Below are 17,825 nucleotides of genomic sequence, written 5' to 3' on the forward strand. Positions count from 1 at the left end.
TTTTGAGCGGAATCAGGTGTGCAGGGCAGCATGGAAAACACGCAGGACCAGGGTTGGGAAACAGTAGACTAAGGCTCAGAGTCCCGCTCCAGTCAGCTTTTGATCTATTGTAAAAACCGTTCCCAGTGGTCTTTTAATTAAGATTATGCCGTTTTAGTCCAAATCGAAAAACCTGTTGGTTTTTTTTTAGGACATGTTTTCTCCAGAGCATTCTAGTGTACCGTGGGAAATTGTTACATTTTCACTGATCTAAAACCATTTTCCGTCTCCAGGATATCAGCTCTGTGTTCATCCAAACAGGCCCTGATAAAACACTGAGTAGTTAGGAATATTAAAGATCATAAAATACTTTTTTCTTTGTGTTTATTTGATTATATTAAAGACATTTTGATAAGAATGATGGTACTGTGATTTAGCTGCAGCTTCAGCTCTGTTTTCAGAAAAGTCCAGCTTCTTTAAATGTCTCCACCAATCATTCTTGGAGGCTTAATCACATGTCATCAGTCTGACCAATCAGAAGAGGTTAAAGTCTTCACTTCCTTGTTTCGATTCTGCTCATAAAGTCTCTCAGTTCCAACAAAAATACCAGCTAAAGCTCATCTTTAGTGGCGTAGCTTTCCACAGAATCCGGTATCAGACCGTGGAACAAGTGAACAAAACCATGAAGCTCAGAGAAGAGAGTCTGTCTGCCCTCGGTGGCAATTAATGCACTACATCTCCCATGATGCATTGGGTTAAAGTGACAGCGTCTGAGTGTACAATGAGTCGTCCCTGTTAAATGTCTTGAAACCACAACGAACCACCATCAAACAGTTTTTAAATCTTCTTGATGAAATCAGAGGTCAACAGTTTAGTTCTCCTTCAAGGTTTGTGTTTATTAACAGCCAAACATCCCAGAGTTTGGTCCAAGTCATCTTTCTAACTGAAACACTTTTCTAATAAGATCTGGATTATTTTATATGTTAATTTAAGAAGAAGAAATAAAATATTTAAGAAAGAGGATTAAGGAGAAGTGGCCATTTTTGTCAAGGATAAAGTGTGCTTTGGCTCAAAAAAGGTTGCAAAACACTGCAATAGAAATTCACTTCTGAGCTGTGTCCCAGACTGTTGGCGTGGAGTAGGTCTGCTCTTATTTCCCATCATCCCTTCCTTTATACACTCTCCTGCTAGCTTACAGCCTCACTGTTGACACTGATAACATTTTTTCGTTTGCTCCTAATTCACCACAATCTAAATAAAGAAATACTTAGAAAACCTATTTTAATCTTAATTTACTTTATCTATGTGCTTCATCATGAGAAAAATGCCACAAAAACATATTAGAAACGCCAAAAACGTGATTTTCATTGGAGTGGGTCTTTAACTTTGTTGTGATTTAATTATCAATAAGGACAAAGATGCCTTTCAGGTTTTTGGCTAAATCACAGAATGTAAAAATGTAAAAACCATTTAAGCAAAAAACAGATGACATAAAAAATCTGACGTGGATTGTGTTCATTCTGCCTCTGTTTTTGCCCCCACTTTATTTTTATTTTGCTTTGCAGGAAAAAAGGCAATTAGTGATTTTTAAACGTAGAAGAAAAAATCCATCAGAGTCCAGAACTAGGTTTTTGTGCAGTAAACCATTCGGGACAGAGCAGCCCTTGTTTTGCTTACAGAACATGTCCTTTTACGTAATAAACACCAACATTATTAAAGCAAGCTGTAATCAAAGCTAAGGGTGGCACAGAAAAACTTTTTGGTGGGTGACTTTTTCCAAGTATTTCCACCACTAAATCAAATGTCCTCCTCTTCTAGGCTGACCTCAGACTAAAATTGTAATAAGCCTAATAGGCCGATGATTTAAGGATCAGACCATCTGCAAATAATCGTAACTAGGCCAGCACAACATACCGCAAATTTATCGTTATCGCAATATCCAGCTCAGCAATGTCCATATCGCAAAAGACGGCACTAATCGCAATAAATCCTAAACCTTAAAATGTGTTAAAACAATCTTATGGTAGCTTGAGGCATTTAATGAATTAAATAAATCCCTTTATGGATTTGACCAATTGGATGGACGCCTTCACGATGTTGACCAATCAGATGGAGGCCTATGATGTTAGATGTTTTTCACCTATGTCGGTCATTTGGAGTGTCATTTTTAAACTGTTGCAATGAAATGGGATTGATGTTTTTGGTTATTTTGCCATTTGTTTGTATACCGCAAATTATATTGTTATCACAATATTAATCTCTAATATCGCATTTTGCGAGTTTTCCTCATATCGTGCAGCCCTAATCGTAATATTTAATCAAATATTCGGACAGACACTGAAGTGACAGGTTCAGCTGGCGCTGTGGCTTCATTCTGTCACTCTCAGTGTGAGTGTAGAAAGACACGGGAGTATTGGTTTTAGCTGATGCTGAATATGCCAGGGGTTCTCTCTATGTTTACACTTTAAATGACCCTCTCCAAATATGACAACAAACACACACTAAATCATACAACTCAAGCAACAAAGAACAATGTTGAAGGATTTCAAACGATCCCTTTAGATGCTAAGTTTTACATTCCTTACTCCTTCGCTGAATGTCACAGAACATTTAAAAAGGCTGGACATTAGGTAAAAGTGTTGGGCTTCTTGGAACTACCAATCACAAAACAACCACACGGCCGTGTCACACAAGCAGCACCTGGGAGTTTCCCACAGTCACGCCATCGTCAGTCCTCCAGCCTTCAGCCACATTCTAACCCCACAGAGATCCTCGTAAAATGGCTTTGCCGGCCACCGGCTTTGTGCTGCTGTCCTACCTGATGCTGTCAGCGGCCATGTACTTTCAACTCGGAGAGCAGGAAGAAAAATGCATCATCGAGGAGATCCCTGAAGACACACTGGTGAAGGGTGAGTTGCTGGAGCAATCGTTTCCGTGACGATCTGCAACCATGAGCGCAGAGTGAGATTACAGGTGAAGCCATCCTGTAATATTGTAGGATTTTAATCAGTCAACACTAAGGTGAAGCTTATTCAATTACATGAAACTATAAATCTGTTTTAAATCTGCTTTCTTCACATTTGACCCAGTAATGCGCAATCCAATAGGTGTGTTCTGTGAATGCTCCAAGCTGTTGGCCTAACGTCTAAGGCTTTGTGCCCGTCTCACCTTTAGGTCACTTCTTGTTGGTGCCATGGAACCCGAACATGCCTAGCCACTCCCCTCACCTGGGCGTCACGGTGACAGTCAAAGACCAAAACCAGAAGGTACTGCAGGCTTCTGCTAGCTGCTCTGCCAGAGATCACACAAACATGTCGAGCTTTAGTTCCTGCTGGGATCATTGTCTGATTATGAGAACTGGACTAGGTGAGTGTGATGTCATCTATAGTAAATGGTTTACTTCCAGATTCAATGAAATGAAGTCCGTTCAGTCACCACTTTTTTTCGTTTTTTTGCAATATCGATGCTGCAATGTCGGTGAAATGCTTTGGGGAGTGAACACCTTTTGCGCATTCATGGTACCTATCAGCTGGCTAGTGAAAATGCCGTCCAACTTTGCACATGTGCAGTACGGACTGTGCAGTCCTGATGCATAACTTTTTAGAAATGTGTTTTTTCTAAATTAAAATAAACGTTTTAGTTATTTTAACATTTTAAGCAGTATGACTGTTCTCTTCTCAAGAGCTACTCTGATGGACAAGTGCTGTCAAATACTCTAGCGGAAGCAGACGTTTTTTGCGCATGCAGGGTACCAATCGGGGTAGCCGAGTCCGTCTGAGTTCTTGTTTCTATGGCAACCAGTCTCTCTGATCAGAAGTGAGCTTATTGAAAGTTCAGACCCCTACCACTGAAAGCGCATCTGTCAATCAACCTTCAATGTGAGACCACCCACTTTTGTTGAGACATCTGATTGGCCCGTTTAACTTATAATTAGAATAAATGTCATGAAAAAATTAGGATTATCAAGAACATGTTAAAAAAAAAAGTATCAGAGCAAGATGGTTATTCTGACCAATAGAATAACAGTTTATTTCTCTATAGAAGTATGTGGGATTTTTTGGAAGCAGTACTTCTTGTTTGGGACGCCAAAAGGGAGGGGTCACTCAATCCAGTTCTCATATACAGTCAATGATTGGGATTCATTCTTTAGTGAATGTGGGTCGTATGAAGTAAACTATTATTCTAATATCAAAGAAAATAAGTGGAAATATACGGTTTTTTTTTGTCTTTCCTCCTCATTAGGTTGTGATGTCCAAGCGTTATGGAAAATTAGGGAAATTTACCTTCACAGCTCACATGTCGGGTCAGCACTACCTCTGTTTCCAAACCAACTCCACCAGATTCTCTGTTTTTGCGGCAGAAAAGATGGTAAGACTTAAAGACAAACAGGAATAATATCTTCAAAAAACGCCTGTTTTACACCCTCTGATAATATTTGAATGTTTTCTAAAAATCTCCACATGTATTTATAGAAGCTGCATCTGGATGTCCAGATGGGAGAGCACTCCATTGACCCCAGTGTTCAAATGACCAAAGACAACTTAGAAGTACTCGAGGAGAGCCTCATGCACATGAGGGAACAGATGACGTACATCAGCAGGCAGCAGGAGTACCAGAGGGTAGGTTAGCTTCACTTCAAGAGAAGGTGGTACGGTGGCCCTGAACTACAAATCCTCATCATCATGATGAAGATCACAACGACAAATAAAAAAGAAAATGAAATATTGCATTTCAAACACTTCATTTTAAATGCTGATCAGATAACAGCAATACTGGATATGACCTGTACTAAACTTTTATGAGCATGTGGAAATTTAAGACAAATTAAAAAAATAAATAAATAAGAGTCAAAAATCCCTTCATCCTCCAATCAGTGATGTCCCATAGTACCTGCACTTTCAGGTTTGTATTTCTTTTTTAATATTTAATTCTAATTTCTGGAAATTACTTTTGTTTTCTGAAACGTTTCATTATTATTTTGTTTAATTCTTTTGGAACTGCAGTCTGGAGTTTTCTTTTGATTTCAAAAATGTAATGTTGTTTTGTTATTATTGCTTTGCGTTTTTATTTGTCCTGAAATTTAGTATGTTTTAGCGTTGAGTGAGTTGTTGGTGTGATTTGCACCTCAGGGCCACCATAGTCTGATCATGGATGAAGAAGTCACACAATCAACAAACAATTAAATGTTTTCTAACCTGTTTTCATTAATATCTAACATTAGGAATGCTGTTTTATTGAATGCCTGACTTTATTTCAATAACCTTTTTGGTTTTTTTTACACTGTGCATAACTTAGGAAAAGGAGGAGCTGTTCCGGCAGATCAGTGAGGACACCAACAGCAAAGTGGTGTGGTGGGCCGTGGTCCAGACCTCACTACTGCTCTGTGTGGGTTTCTGGCAGATGAAGCGGCTCAAAGACTTTTTCATCGCCAAGAAGCTGGTGTGACGACCAACCAGCTCTGCACGTGTATATTCAGTACCATGAAATAAAAATGTGTGACCTGGGCGTGCAGGTTGCTGCTCTTGTGAGCTGTGGTTGCCATGACAGCTGCTTGATGTTTTACCTGTCTTTTTTTTTTTTAAACTTGTCCTGACCCACGACTGAGCAAACAGATGAGAGCTGAAGGTCTTTTGTGTTGGACAGGTTTTACTATTACAATAAGGGGGTTATGCATCTTTGGATAGCCAGGGTGTATAATTGGTTAACCCCTTTTTGCTTATGTTGTTTATTATTTTCTATTTATTTATTACATTTGATGTTTAAAATATATAGGGGAAAAGTGTGAAAGGGGGGGGTGGAAGAAAAAAGAGAGGGGGGAGAAATTAAGGGGATACAAGTGCTAACTATCTAATTTGAGTAGGTTATGATTTTAAGCTTCCTAACATTTATACTAGATCTGCTGGAAAGACAAATGCAACATCCAAGACTAAAAAGTCTGACACAGAGCGGGGGGCCTTGCCCACCGACCCGGGCAGGTGCAGAGGAGGCCCCTCCGGCACCTGGGAGCATAGGCGACCCTGGTGACAGGGCCCCAAGGCCACAGGACAGGCACGCTCCGCCGTACCCGGCGGCAGCCATTGGGCCATCGGGTGCTGAGACCGAGACGCGGGCCAAAGATGGAGCCAGGACCCAGAGGACCCAGGAGCTGCTCTCCACCCAGCCGGGGCCTCCTTATCGCAGGCCAGCCACTGCGCCCAACCCAAGCAGCACAAAGATCACGACGCAACCACAGCTCCACCCGTACCCCCCCCACACACACACTACCCTATAGCCCCCTCACCCAACACGGATATTTTACCTGTCTTTAATAAAATAAGAAACTACTGTTTAGTGTGACATAGTTTAGTAGGGGTCTAACAATTAACCAAATATTTGATTTATATTACTAGGATCGAACCAGGTTGGTTAAATCGACCAATACCATAAAAACACATTTCAAAATGAGCGAAATTGATAATTGAAAGGAAAATCGGAAAATACCATTTTAATTAAGACATGGTAGGTTTATTTTACTATAACATAAAAACAACTTGCGAATGGATTTGACATTAATTCTTGTTTACTTGCTTGTTTAAGACATACTTAAATTACACTTGATCATCTAGCAAGAAAATCAAGGAATGATGATCTTCTGCACTGTTCAGGTATTTCTCTCTTAGTCCCACTAGTTCAAGTTTGGGCTACAAATGTCCTGGATCGGTATCAGGTCAGTGAATCGGATCGGAAGGGATCGTTTTACATTAAACAAAATTGAAAGTGACACCCAAAAATATCGAAAATGAACAACTGTTAAAATAAATTGTTACGCCCCTATCATTTAGGCATAATAGGCACAACTACTTTGTTTTTTTAATCAGGCAGATTTCGCAACACCTTTACCCCAAAAAAGACCTCCACCTCAGGACTGAACCATTGTACATCACACATAGCTATTTGGAAGGGAAAAAACGACACTATTGTTATTATTATTAATATTATTATCATTAAGGAATGCCTCTGGTGTCAAATGAACGCATTAAGGTAAAAGACTTTCCAGGATTAACTAATAAATTGCGTTTATTAGTTGGTGCTTAATCGGCTAGCTAATTAAGCTAGCTAGAAGGGAAAATCCGCCTTTTTAGGGCTATTGCAAGTTTACAAATGCGTTATTTTAGGTCTAAAATGTTTTATCTAGTGGGGAATTTTTTTTAAATTAATCACCAGTTATTTTGTACAGAAGACTAAGTGTAACAAAAATCGAACAAACAATTCGTCTCCAAACACACGCCACATGTTAGCTAAACACCGAGAAGATTTTATCAACATTTCCCCCTTATCAGCTGTACTAAATACAGGTAGCATGATCAACTAGATAGATTCAAATGTGTGTTTCGAGATCTGCGCAGACATATCTGTGATCAAAGCGGTAAATAATAACGGCACCGCTTGTTTCTTTGCAGGTATTGAGATGTCGTTTTGGGTCTACTGTAACTCCTGCTTTCTCTCCGCCGCTGCTGACCGTCAGCTGGCCGTCACCACCTGTGGTCATGTCATCTGCAGTGTCTGCTACCAGAAAGGTGGACAAACATGACGCACGAACACAAACACGCACTGTGTTATCCATGCATCCCTACTGCAATACCTCAACTGATCGGACAGAGGCGCCTGTTGGACACGAGGAGTCATGACAGAAAGTGAAAGGCGTTCCTTTAGAAGAAAAGATTGCACCCTTAAAAGTGAAAATGAAGAGGATTATTGATCATCACCCTTCCATCAAAGCTTTGGCGTTCTGATTTTCCTTCCGTCCATTCATAACTTAAGAGACAAAATCACATTTATGTTGTTTGACCTAGATTTACAAGAACCATCACTTAATGTTCTTGTAGCACAATGAACGACATAGATAAAGAAAATTCAGCTTAACGCATCATTTCAAAATTGTTGTTTAAATGGTTGTGAATCAGGAGCAGACTAAACCATGTCTTTAAAAAAAAAAAAATCTTATATCTGTGCTATAGGCTCTGCTCCATTCTTTTGCATCCGCTTGTAGACGACTAGATCCATGTACGTCTTTGTTTTCCTGGTATAAGCTGGAATTTGGCTCAGAACTGTTCGGCTGGATAGCTCTGTTATTGCTCAACATTTTTGTAATGTTAGGTTGGGGGTGTGATAGGCTGTAAGATAGCATGAGAGCCTGTAAACAAAGGGATGATGGGAAACCTGTCCCTCTACACATCAGAGGCCAATTTCTGATGATCTACTGTCGCTCTGCAGAAATGTTCTTGTTCAGTTGTTTTTTTGTTTAAAAAAAATGGGATAATCATAATTAAAAGACTTCTGGGAACGCTTTTACAATAGATTAAGAGATGATTAGAATGGGACTTTAAGCATGGCAGTGAAATGTGGACAAAATGGGCTTCTTCTGCAGCTACAAAGTCAAGTTGTGATGTGATTTTATGTGTTAGAAACCCCAAGGTTAGGCTGGGTTTGAACATAGAACAGGACAATGACCCTTGACCTAGCCAAAAATAAAGCAAGACTCTTCATCTCTAATCACGTAAAGATGCTGATGTGCCCTAATGTAGTGACGGTCCTACTTTAGGATCATATGCTACATACTTAGCTCCTGGGCAGAAACATGATCAGTCTTCAGTAAATGAGTCAGAACTGAAATTTACACAAAACACTAACAAATGTGACCTTTTTTTTTTAGGCAAACAAAAAAACTGTTTAATATGCAGCAGCCAGTGCCAAATATCCCCACTTTCTGACAAAGTAAGTCACTTTTTTTCCTGCTACATTTGAAACAGCCATATATGAGATGACGTCTCTAAAGCCACTTCAGCTTAGAAGTCACTGTAAAAATGATTCCACGTGTGTTTGTTGCAGAGCAGCTCTGAAGTGAAGACTTTGTTCTCAGACATCAACGTCGTGACGACTAAGCACTTGACGGAAATCAGCAAAGTTTGTTCAGCGTCTTGATGCACAGCAGCTGCAGCTCACAGCAGCAGCATCCGCCATTAGCCGATCCATTGAATAATCTGACTTCATCCGCTTTGGAATGAGACATTTGAAAGAGATTCATGTTCGATTAACAGATTCACAGCGTGTTCCTCTTTTGTTGCAGGTGATATCGTTCCAGTCAAGACACCAGAGAAAGCTGCTGACTCACTACAAGAAAAGAGTACGAGGGTTTTTTCATCCTTTAAAGCCCAGCCTGTTTATATTTACATGTCTGTTGGCTTATAGTTTGAATGTTTTCTGATATTTTTATGAAAAAAAAAGACGTGTATAGTACTGAAAACAACCAGCGGCTTCTCTATGGCTTTAATTTCAGAATGAAAAACTGGAAGAAACATTCGTGAAAATGAAGCAAGAAATGCAGAAGATGGCAAAGTGAGCTAAAACCAAGACAACCTTTTCTTTCTATGTGAAGTTTTTGTTTCTAAACTGCATTAAAACAAACTTTCTTCTTTAAAGGAAGCTGAATGAACAGAGTGTCTACATTGCTAAGATGGAAAAGTCCCTTCAGCATCAAAGGTGCAGCTCCATCCTTTGTTTCTGCAATGTATCAGCAGCGCTGGAGCTCAGTGTTTTCTCAGTAGAAACAGATCTGAAAGCTGCAAAGCTTTGGATTAAACTATCGTGTTTAAGTCATTTGGCAGCACTAATGACTCCAAACATTTTTTCACCTCTCACTAGATGTCACCATTGACTCATGTGTGCGGAGAAAGTAAAATAATTTGGAGCAAAAAGTTTCATGCCAAACTTTTTCACACACAAAAAAAGGGGTTTTAAACAAAGAGTTGACTCAATTTTTTAAATCAGTTATGCTTATTCTCAACAAATACTGAAGCAAAATGCATTTTAAAGCATTCGTAAATGTGGATGTCAAATGATTAAACACCTTTCTTTAAGTTTCTCATAAAAGACAAAACTTGGTTCTGATTCTGAAAACTTTTAATTCAGTTTCCTGCAACTTTTTTTCAAGACCTTTATGAGAACTGCAAAGTAACATTTCAAAGGTTTTCCTCACAAAAATGGATGAAAACCTCAATCAAATCTAAAAAACTAGGCTTTTAGGAGCTCTGCCTATCCTCTCTGTTTGAACTGGTCAGAAACAGAAAGGATTTCATTTTTGCAGCTGCAAAAGTCTTCAGTGTATCTGTGTTGCTAAAAATCTGCTGAGCTTCTTTCCTTTCTCTCACAGCGCCATGGCGCCGCCTGTGTCACAGATGAGCCGCGCCTCCTACTCTGCACACGTGCAAAAACCGGGTGAACCGTCTCATAATTTAATACCACACTTTGTGTTTTAAGGCTGTCATCCAGTCACCACTGTTCCTGCTAGATCCATATTCTGATCTATCAGTTCAAAAATAATGAAAGAATTGTTTGTTATAGTGTACTCGAGTATTCTGTGAGTTTTTACTCTGTATCCAGAGTAACGTTAAAGTACCATTAGCTGTCACGCAGCTAGGTGTGTGACATTTGTTCCCTGCATTTGACCCATCCCCAGGGGGACAGACACAGCCGCACTTGGGAACCATTTGGTGGATTTAACCCCCTAATCCAACCCCTTAATGCTGAGTGTCAAGCAGGGAGGCACTGGGTCCCATTTTTAGACTTGGCCTGGATTTGAACACACGACCTTCCAGTCACAGGGCGGACACTCTACCACAAGGCCACTGAGCTGGTAGCAGACTCACCAGTGGTTCCTTAAAGCTTTAAGACAGGGGTCGGCAACCGGCGGCTCTGGAGCTGCATGCGTCTCTGTCCTCCCTGTGCTGCGGATCTCTGTGTTTTCGTAAAATAACTATCATGTTCTCAGATTGTCGTGATGCCTTTAACACCATCGGGGAGGGCGAGCGGGCAGGAGGAAGAGAGAAGTGTGAATGTGAGGAGGGGGCAGCTATGAGCGCCGACCAGAGTCTGTTATGAGATGGAAAGTTCTTCTGGAAAGACAGTCAGTGGCGATTTCGTAGGAGACACATGAAAGCCCCAAAAGACTAAAACCAACTATTAACGCGTGAAATTAATTAAATTTGCGTTTAGGCGCCCCTACTATCCTGTCACCTTGGTGCTACGATGACCGTATGTTGCACAGTCTGTGTAATACAAGCTGGAGTTGCACGTGGGGGAAACAACGAACATGTAGAGAGGCGGGGGCGGGGCTTAGACTCACCGCTTATGATTCCTGACAAACTAACAGCTGCTTCCTAATAAAAAATAGTTGTCATCCATAAAATTAATATAATTTATTGGGTTTACTGGATTTAAAGAAAAAAAAATAGAAAGGAGTCTGCATCAAAGTGAATTTGTTTTGACAGACAGAAAAGTCTATTCAAGGTTGTGGAAAATGGACAAAAGATCAAAGGAAACGTCACACTCATAAATAATAAAAATAATTAGATTAAATAATTAAATAAATGTCCAGATAACATACCGAATCAATACAAGTATTGCCAAATGAACGATTGGGATATATCGGTAAAACCATTTTTTCTAACACATCTGGTGTTGCGGCTCCCTGTTCCTTTAATCTCCGTGGGAAACTGATCCAAATGGCTCTTTGAGAGGTTCAGGTTGCCGACCCCTGGTTTAAGATGTCTAAGTCTTAAGAAAGGAACATTTAAACAGAAATCCCTGCGAACATGTTTAAACTGCAGCTTTTTTCATCATAGGAAGATAGAAAACACAGATTTTATTTGGAGGGGGGGTCGTTTTACTGCTTCCAAATGATTTCTAGCTGAGTAGAGGGCATCACATAATCTGTAATTGTGTTTTTGTTAAATGATTATGTTTCTTTTCTAGCTTGAAATCACATTTCAAAACGATTGAACAGAGGACGCCTCTTAATTTTTCCTTTCAGGGACGTCATATTTCAGACATTTAACAGCAAACAATGATTTTTAAAATACTTTTGAGGTTTTTCAATCACTCCTCATCAGTCCATATCCATGCTGCTTCTGGATCCTGATCCTGCTTCTTTCACATGGTAACACACATTACGTTACAATGTTCAAAACCACCACTAGAGTGTGTTGCTTATTTAGGTCTGGTGTAATTTAGGGTCACTTCCTCACATTTTGGTTCCATTTCAAAAAGGTAACTCCCCCCACAAGCCATGAAACTTCAGAACCAGAACCACATCTGTCTGGAAACCCAATTATTTACCACACCGTTTTCTGAGGTTGGCACGCTTCCTCACAACAAGAAGACTCTGGTTCGAATCCCTGCTGAGACCTTTCTGTGTGGAGTTTGATGTTCTCCCCGTTCATCTCCAGTTTAGTCCAAAAATCCCACCTGGAAGGGTCATTGGTGTCTCTGCATGTGGCCTCTTGGTTTGCATGTTGGAGTGTGCGATTATGTGGCTGGTGACCTGTTCAGGTTTACTCCAGCTTCACTTAAGTAACTGGGCTTGCTTCAGCCGCCATGTGACCCCCAAAGGGATTCAGCGGGTTCTGAAGATGGATGAGTGGATAGTTAGATAAAGGTCTAACGCAGTGTTTTTCAACCTTTTCTGAGCCACGGCACACTTTAACCTTAAAAAAAATCCCGCGGCACACCAGCATCCAAAAATTAAAAAAAAAGGAGAAACTCATAGTCTGTATTGATCTACAGCCCCTCCACAATCTCACATGCATTTTTGAGATAATTGTTACAGAGAAAGCTGGAAACTGCAGCTGTTTTTTTTCTAGAAGATGCAATAAAAGTTAAGTTAGAAGATTTAAAAACAGTTTGTGTGTTCGTTGGTTTCAAGACGTTTAACAACAGATCTCCTTTTGCGCTGTCACTCTCACAACCCAATGCATCATGGGAGATGTAGTGCATAAAACGGCCGGAGATCGGTTTTCGGAGCTTCATTGTTTTGTTCACTTGTTCCACGGTCTGATACCGGATTCTGTGGAAAGCTACACCCCTAAAGACGAGCTTTAGCTGGTATTTCTGTTAGAACTGAGCGACTTTACGAGCTAAATCGGGACAAGGAAGTGAAGACTTTAAGCACTTCTGATTGGTCAGACCGATGACATGTGATTAACCCCCCCAAGAATGATTGGTGGAGACTGTTAAAGGTACGGGACTTTTCCAAAATACTTCCGAAGGTGCAGCTGAATCGCAGTACGTCATTCTTATCAAAATGTCTTTAATAAAATAAAATAAACGCAAAGAAAAAGTTTTTTATGATCTTTTACATTCCTAACTCCTCAGTGTTTTATCAGGGCCTGTTTGGATGAACAGAGAGCTGATTTCCTGGAGATGGGAAATGTTTTTAGATCAGTTAATGAGGGCAATTTTCCACGGCACACTTGACCATCTCCCACGGCACACTAGTGTGCCGCGGCACACTGGTTGAAAAACACTGTTCTAACGGATCAAAAGCAAAATGTAAGACACGTTCACTGTTGGATGACAACATGAGGGGTGAAAGATTTCCAAAATCAATATCATAGAATCGCCTAGCAACCTTTTAACTGTGAGAAGAACTTTACTCCTAACATGCAGCGTTTTATGTACAGTTTTTTGTATCAGTCAAACATTTTATTAAGGGTAAATGGAGACCCCCCCCCCTTTAGTCTTTTAAGAACAACTAAAAAGCAGGGACATTTGGTTTCAACCATTCCTATTGGAAATACGGATGTGCATGTCTTTTTCACTATGACTGTATGGTAAACATAGGTGTGTTTCCTCCTCCAACCGGCTTCTAGCCCTGCAGATTCCATACAACTCCCCAGCTCCCCTCCTACGACACTTCCCAGCAACTAACATGTAAGTACCATCCCTCGTCTTCTTCACGTCATTAACCCTCCTCATCTTCGCATGTCATGACGTGATTCCCTATGTACTATACCTCACATCACTACTCTCACTATACTGACACTTACTGTACTGCAGATCTCAAGGGACAAAAATAAATTAAAGTGCAAGATTGCAGATGGTGAAAAATGACTGTCTTCTGTTAAGAATCCCAGTCCCTCTGCAGGATTACTTTCACCATTCCTAGTGTTGTTTTATGTGAGTCCGAGCAGTTCAGGTAAAATCTGCAGGGTTAGTTGCAGTTTGACAAGATAAAAACGAGAACTGACATTTTCTTTTTATGGCTGAACCGTCACTTCAGGTCTTAAGAGCCACACTCGGAATCAGGGGTTCTCTCTTTGTGTTGAAGAAAAGTGTCGTCTGTATCAGAATAGAACTTCTGCATGCAAAAACAAAGCTGATTCCTTAGAAGGCAACAGTCCAGGTGACTCTAACAGAAACGAATCTGGTGTTTTTATGTCTCACAGCCATGAAAACACTGAAGTGGATGAAATGAGTCTGTTCAGGAAAGTGAGTGGGAACCGATGCTTCACATTCTCCTGGTTTTATCTATCAGGTTTTATCACACAGGGAAGGAAAGTGTTGAGATAGAGGTTCATATGTCATTATTTGACCCTTTCTGTGTTTCAGCCCAACTCTGTTTCCAGACTGTCAGTTAACAAGCCCCCCCAGGATGGACGAATGGGTACGAGATCCGCTCTGCCAAAAAACAAACATGGCTTCTGGAAGTTTTCTGCAACTTCAAAGTCAATATTTGAACTACTTTAAAACTAAATTTGCTGAATGTTTTTAGGAATTTATTCAAAAAAGGTGATTTTTATTTAAAGATAATAAGATTTTGTCATTGACTGAACTGGAGCGAGTGAGTATGAGGTCACTCACCAAAAAAGGTTTACTTCTGGCTCCAATCAAATTAAATCAATTTAGTTGCATTTTTTGCTAAATGGATTCCAGCATGTTGGAGCCAGACAGTGTCACAAAGCATTCATCTTCTAAGCCAGTGTTTTCCTTTCGGGGTCACGAGGCTGCTGGAGCCTATCCCGGCCACACATGGGCGAAGGCAGGGGACACCCTGGACAGGTCGCCACTCTGTCGCAGGGCCACAAATCACACACTCTCACATTCACACCTAGGGACAATTTAGAGTGACCAATGCTAGTAACGGTGGGAGGAAGCTGAATGCCCCTAAATCCACGCTGCACAGGGAGAACATGCAAACTCCACACAGACAGGTCCCCCGTTGGGCCTTATTGCTGTGAGGGTAATCACCAATGTCAGCAAGCAAGTCATCATTTCTATGAAAACCCCTCTCGCCAATCAGGAGAGAGAGTGAGCATGTTGGAAGGCCACACCCCTTTCTCTATAGAAGTCCCTGGCAGAATGCCAGTGAGGAGGGGTCACTCAGTCCAGTTCTCGTATACAGTCAATGTTTTTTACACTTGATGCTGGGTTTCCACTCTCTGTTCTTAAGTCTGTGTTTTTGGTTTAGTTTCAACAATATTAAAATATTCATGATTTTCTATTTCATTTCTATGACTTTACCTGCAAAAATCATCCATCATTGAAGTCATTTCCTGCAAGTACAAATTCTGATAAAGAAGTGACACAAAACGGACTCCTTTTTACTTTACAAAAGCAAATCCAAAATATAGAAAGAGCATGTTTACATTTTTTTTTGTTGTTGCCATTTTTAAAAAACACGCAAGAAGGAGAAGCTGCGTGATAATCACTGAATATGATTTGAAAGTAATGATAGCATAGTTTTCTGGACTGGAACACTCAACTGTGTCCCAGCACAATAAAGGAGGTTACATGTGAGTTATTAGGAGTCCATCGCCACAGTGAAATAAAACATTCAAGGCCCGATGTCATGGCGAGTTCATCAGAAGGTCAGACTGAGAAGCGGAAGAGCTTCATCAAACTGTACAGGTCCAGATTTGATCGATGCATGTTAGTGTTTCTGAATGTGCAGTCAGATGAACAGCTGCCATTAAAACAATGTTTTCATCAAAGTTTGATTTTTAAAAAGTTAGATGCTTTTATTTGTTTTGATGGACCTGATAGAGCTGCATGAGTTTTTGTTTTTTTAAACTCTTAAACGAAACAGTTCTTTTGTGATCAGGTGGTTTTATTCATAGCTAAAATATAAACATCTGTAGCTTTTTGTAAGCACTTGACATTTAGCTGTGACATTATTGTAGAATATGTTAATAAAAGATGTAAGGTTATGTCTGTATGATTTTTTACTTGTGTTAAACGTAAACATGGATTCATCTGATGTTTTTGCCCAGGCGCCGTCTCCAGCAGACCGTCCAGCCAAAACATGCCGGGCTTCCACAGCAGCCAATCCCCCTCAGTCAGGTGACAAACTCTTTTTACCTCGTTTTTAAAGACGTAGGACTGATTACACTTACATGCTAGCTAGCTAATATTCCCATCGTGTCTCAAGGAAGACATGGCCTTGGACAGAAAATATCCTTTTCATACAGTTCAGTAAACTCGATACTGACAAAAAGATGTGGTTTGATTTAGAAGATTTGAGCTTGTGAAAAGCAACGTAATGCAGGAAAGAGTGGCTGGTAACTTCTCTGACTGAGCAACAGTCAACTACCATTGACTGTATAGAAGAACTGGACTGAGTGACCCCTTCCCCTGGTGTTCCAAACAGGAAGTACCCGCTGGCTCCAAGAAGCCAAAATCCCATCGACTTCTATTGAGAATTAAACAGCTATTACTCAATCATTCTATTTTTTATAAAAAAGAACAATCTTGATCTGATACTTTTTTTTTAACACTTTCTTGCTAATTTTAATTTCTCACATAACATTTTTTCTTTGTTGCAAGTTGTCCAATTTATAACCTGGCCAATCAGATGCCTCATTTGAAGTTCTCAGGTTGCCAGGTTGAATGTTTTAAACCGTATGACCAATTGTCCCAAGCCAGCTTTCAAGTTGTAGGGGGGGGGGGTACTTTTAACAAGCTCACTCCTGATTGGTGGGAGTGTATTTTATAGAAACTGTGACACAGACCAAATTAGACCACTCACTACTTACTGGTTCCAACAGGGGGGGTCGTTTGTAATGTGGAAAAATGGCAACTGAATTGACTTAATTTCGTTGGAACTGGAAGTGAGTCTTTTTCTCTGGATGATGTCACACTCATTCACTCCAGTTCTCATATGTAGTCAATGGTCCCGAACATCCTCTGACACTAAGGAATTATTCAGTAGATGCTGAGAGACATAAACACAACACAAATGTTGCTCCAACACATGGAAGCACCATCAATGAACAGGATTTTAAGGCATCTTTAGGCTTTTTCATAAATATTTATACTTTTATATTTAATTCACTTGTTTTCTGGAGAATGTTTAATAATCGTCTCAAATCAAAAGGTTAGTACACAAAACTGATATGTATTTTTCGGTAGAGGTTAGCATTTATTCTCTTGTGATTGTCAGTGTCAGTCATATTTGCAACAGATGTCCTCTCTCAGTCGCTTTCAGGGAGCCCCTTTAACCCCAGAGCTGTCAGCATTCAACCACAGGTCTGCATGGACGTCTCCCATCTTCAAGCCTTCATCCTCCTTCAGAGGCTCCATGTCGTCTCTAGTCTGTCCATCTCCCTGACAAACACTCAGTAACTGTCAGGAGGTTTGCAGATGTTCATGATTTTCCCCCCATTCTCCGTCTGTGTGTTGGTCCTAATCTCCCTTTAACGTGTTCAGCTAGACCCCTGAAATGTATGGTCAAAGCACTGTCTATGAATGTATTATACCAGTCTGCATATATTCTGAGAAGAATTATTTCTAATTAAATGATTATTTGATGGAGAAAGATCAAGTTCTTTGTAAAGTTTGCTTTCTAAAATCCAGGGCAAGTCCTCCAGTAATCCACAGAAACCAAGTGGCTTTGAAACACAAAGCTCTACAAGCTGTTAGCTAAAGGCCCATCCTGATGTGTCCGGACCTGCCAACCCGAGCGCCTCTGTAATGGCGAGCAGGTATTCTGACTTCAAAGTGCTCTGTCACAATTGATCACAATACAGAACACA

The 17,825-nt window shown here is 40.3% G+C and overlaps 2 protein-coding genes across 8 annotated transcripts; both read left to right on the plus strand.

The window, feature by feature from the left end:
• Positions 1-2,674: 2,674 nt before the first annotated feature.
• Positions 2,675-5,507, plus strand: LOC101164569 (transmembrane emp24 domain-containing protein 11). Its single transcript, XM_004073018.5, has 5 exons — positions 2,675-2,888; positions 3,154-3,245; positions 4,222-4,347; positions 4,452-4,598; positions 5,275-5,507. The coding sequence occupies exons 1-5, from the start codon at positions 2,759-2,761 to the stop codon at positions 5,422-5,424; spliced, it is 645 nt and encodes a 214-aa protein (XP_004073066.1). The 5' UTR covers positions 2,675-2,758; the 3' UTR covers positions 5,425-5,507.
• Positions 5,508-6,544: 1,037 nt separating this feature from the next.
• On the plus strand, positions 6,545-17,610 carry rnf212 (ring finger protein 212). Of its 7 annotated transcripts, none has more exons than XM_078953501.1 (13): positions 6,545-6,623; positions 7,419-7,535; positions 8,672-8,733; positions 8,848-8,922; positions 9,086-9,142; positions 9,296-9,354; positions 9,439-9,498; positions 10,169-10,233; positions 13,665-13,725; positions 14,241-14,283; positions 14,404-14,458; positions 16,065-16,134; positions 17,269-17,610. In XM_078953501.1, exons 2-13 carry the CDS (start codon positions 7,427-7,429, stop codon positions 17,399-17,401), a joined length of 849 nt encoding a protein of 282 aa, XP_078809627.1. In that variant the 5' UTR covers positions 6,545-6,623; positions 7,419-7,426; the 3' UTR covers positions 17,402-17,610. The 7 variants fall into 7 exon arrangements, with proteins under 7 accessions (XP_078809627.1, XP_020562050.1, XP_004073067.2 ...); XM_020706391.3 differs by having other exon boundaries at positions 6,572-6,685; XM_011479841.4 differs by lacking the exon at positions 6,545-6,623 and adding an exon at positions 6,831-6,999.
• Positions 17,611-17,825: the final 215 nt, after the last annotated feature.

The sequence above is a fragment of the Oryzias latipes genome, chromosome 10, assembly GCF_053564925.1.
Source record: "Oryzias latipes strain Hd-rR chromosome 10, Olatipes_Hd-rR_3.1".
Taxonomy (NCBI): Eukaryota; Metazoa; Chordata; class Actinopteri; order Beloniformes; family Adrianichthyidae; genus Oryzias; species Oryzias latipes.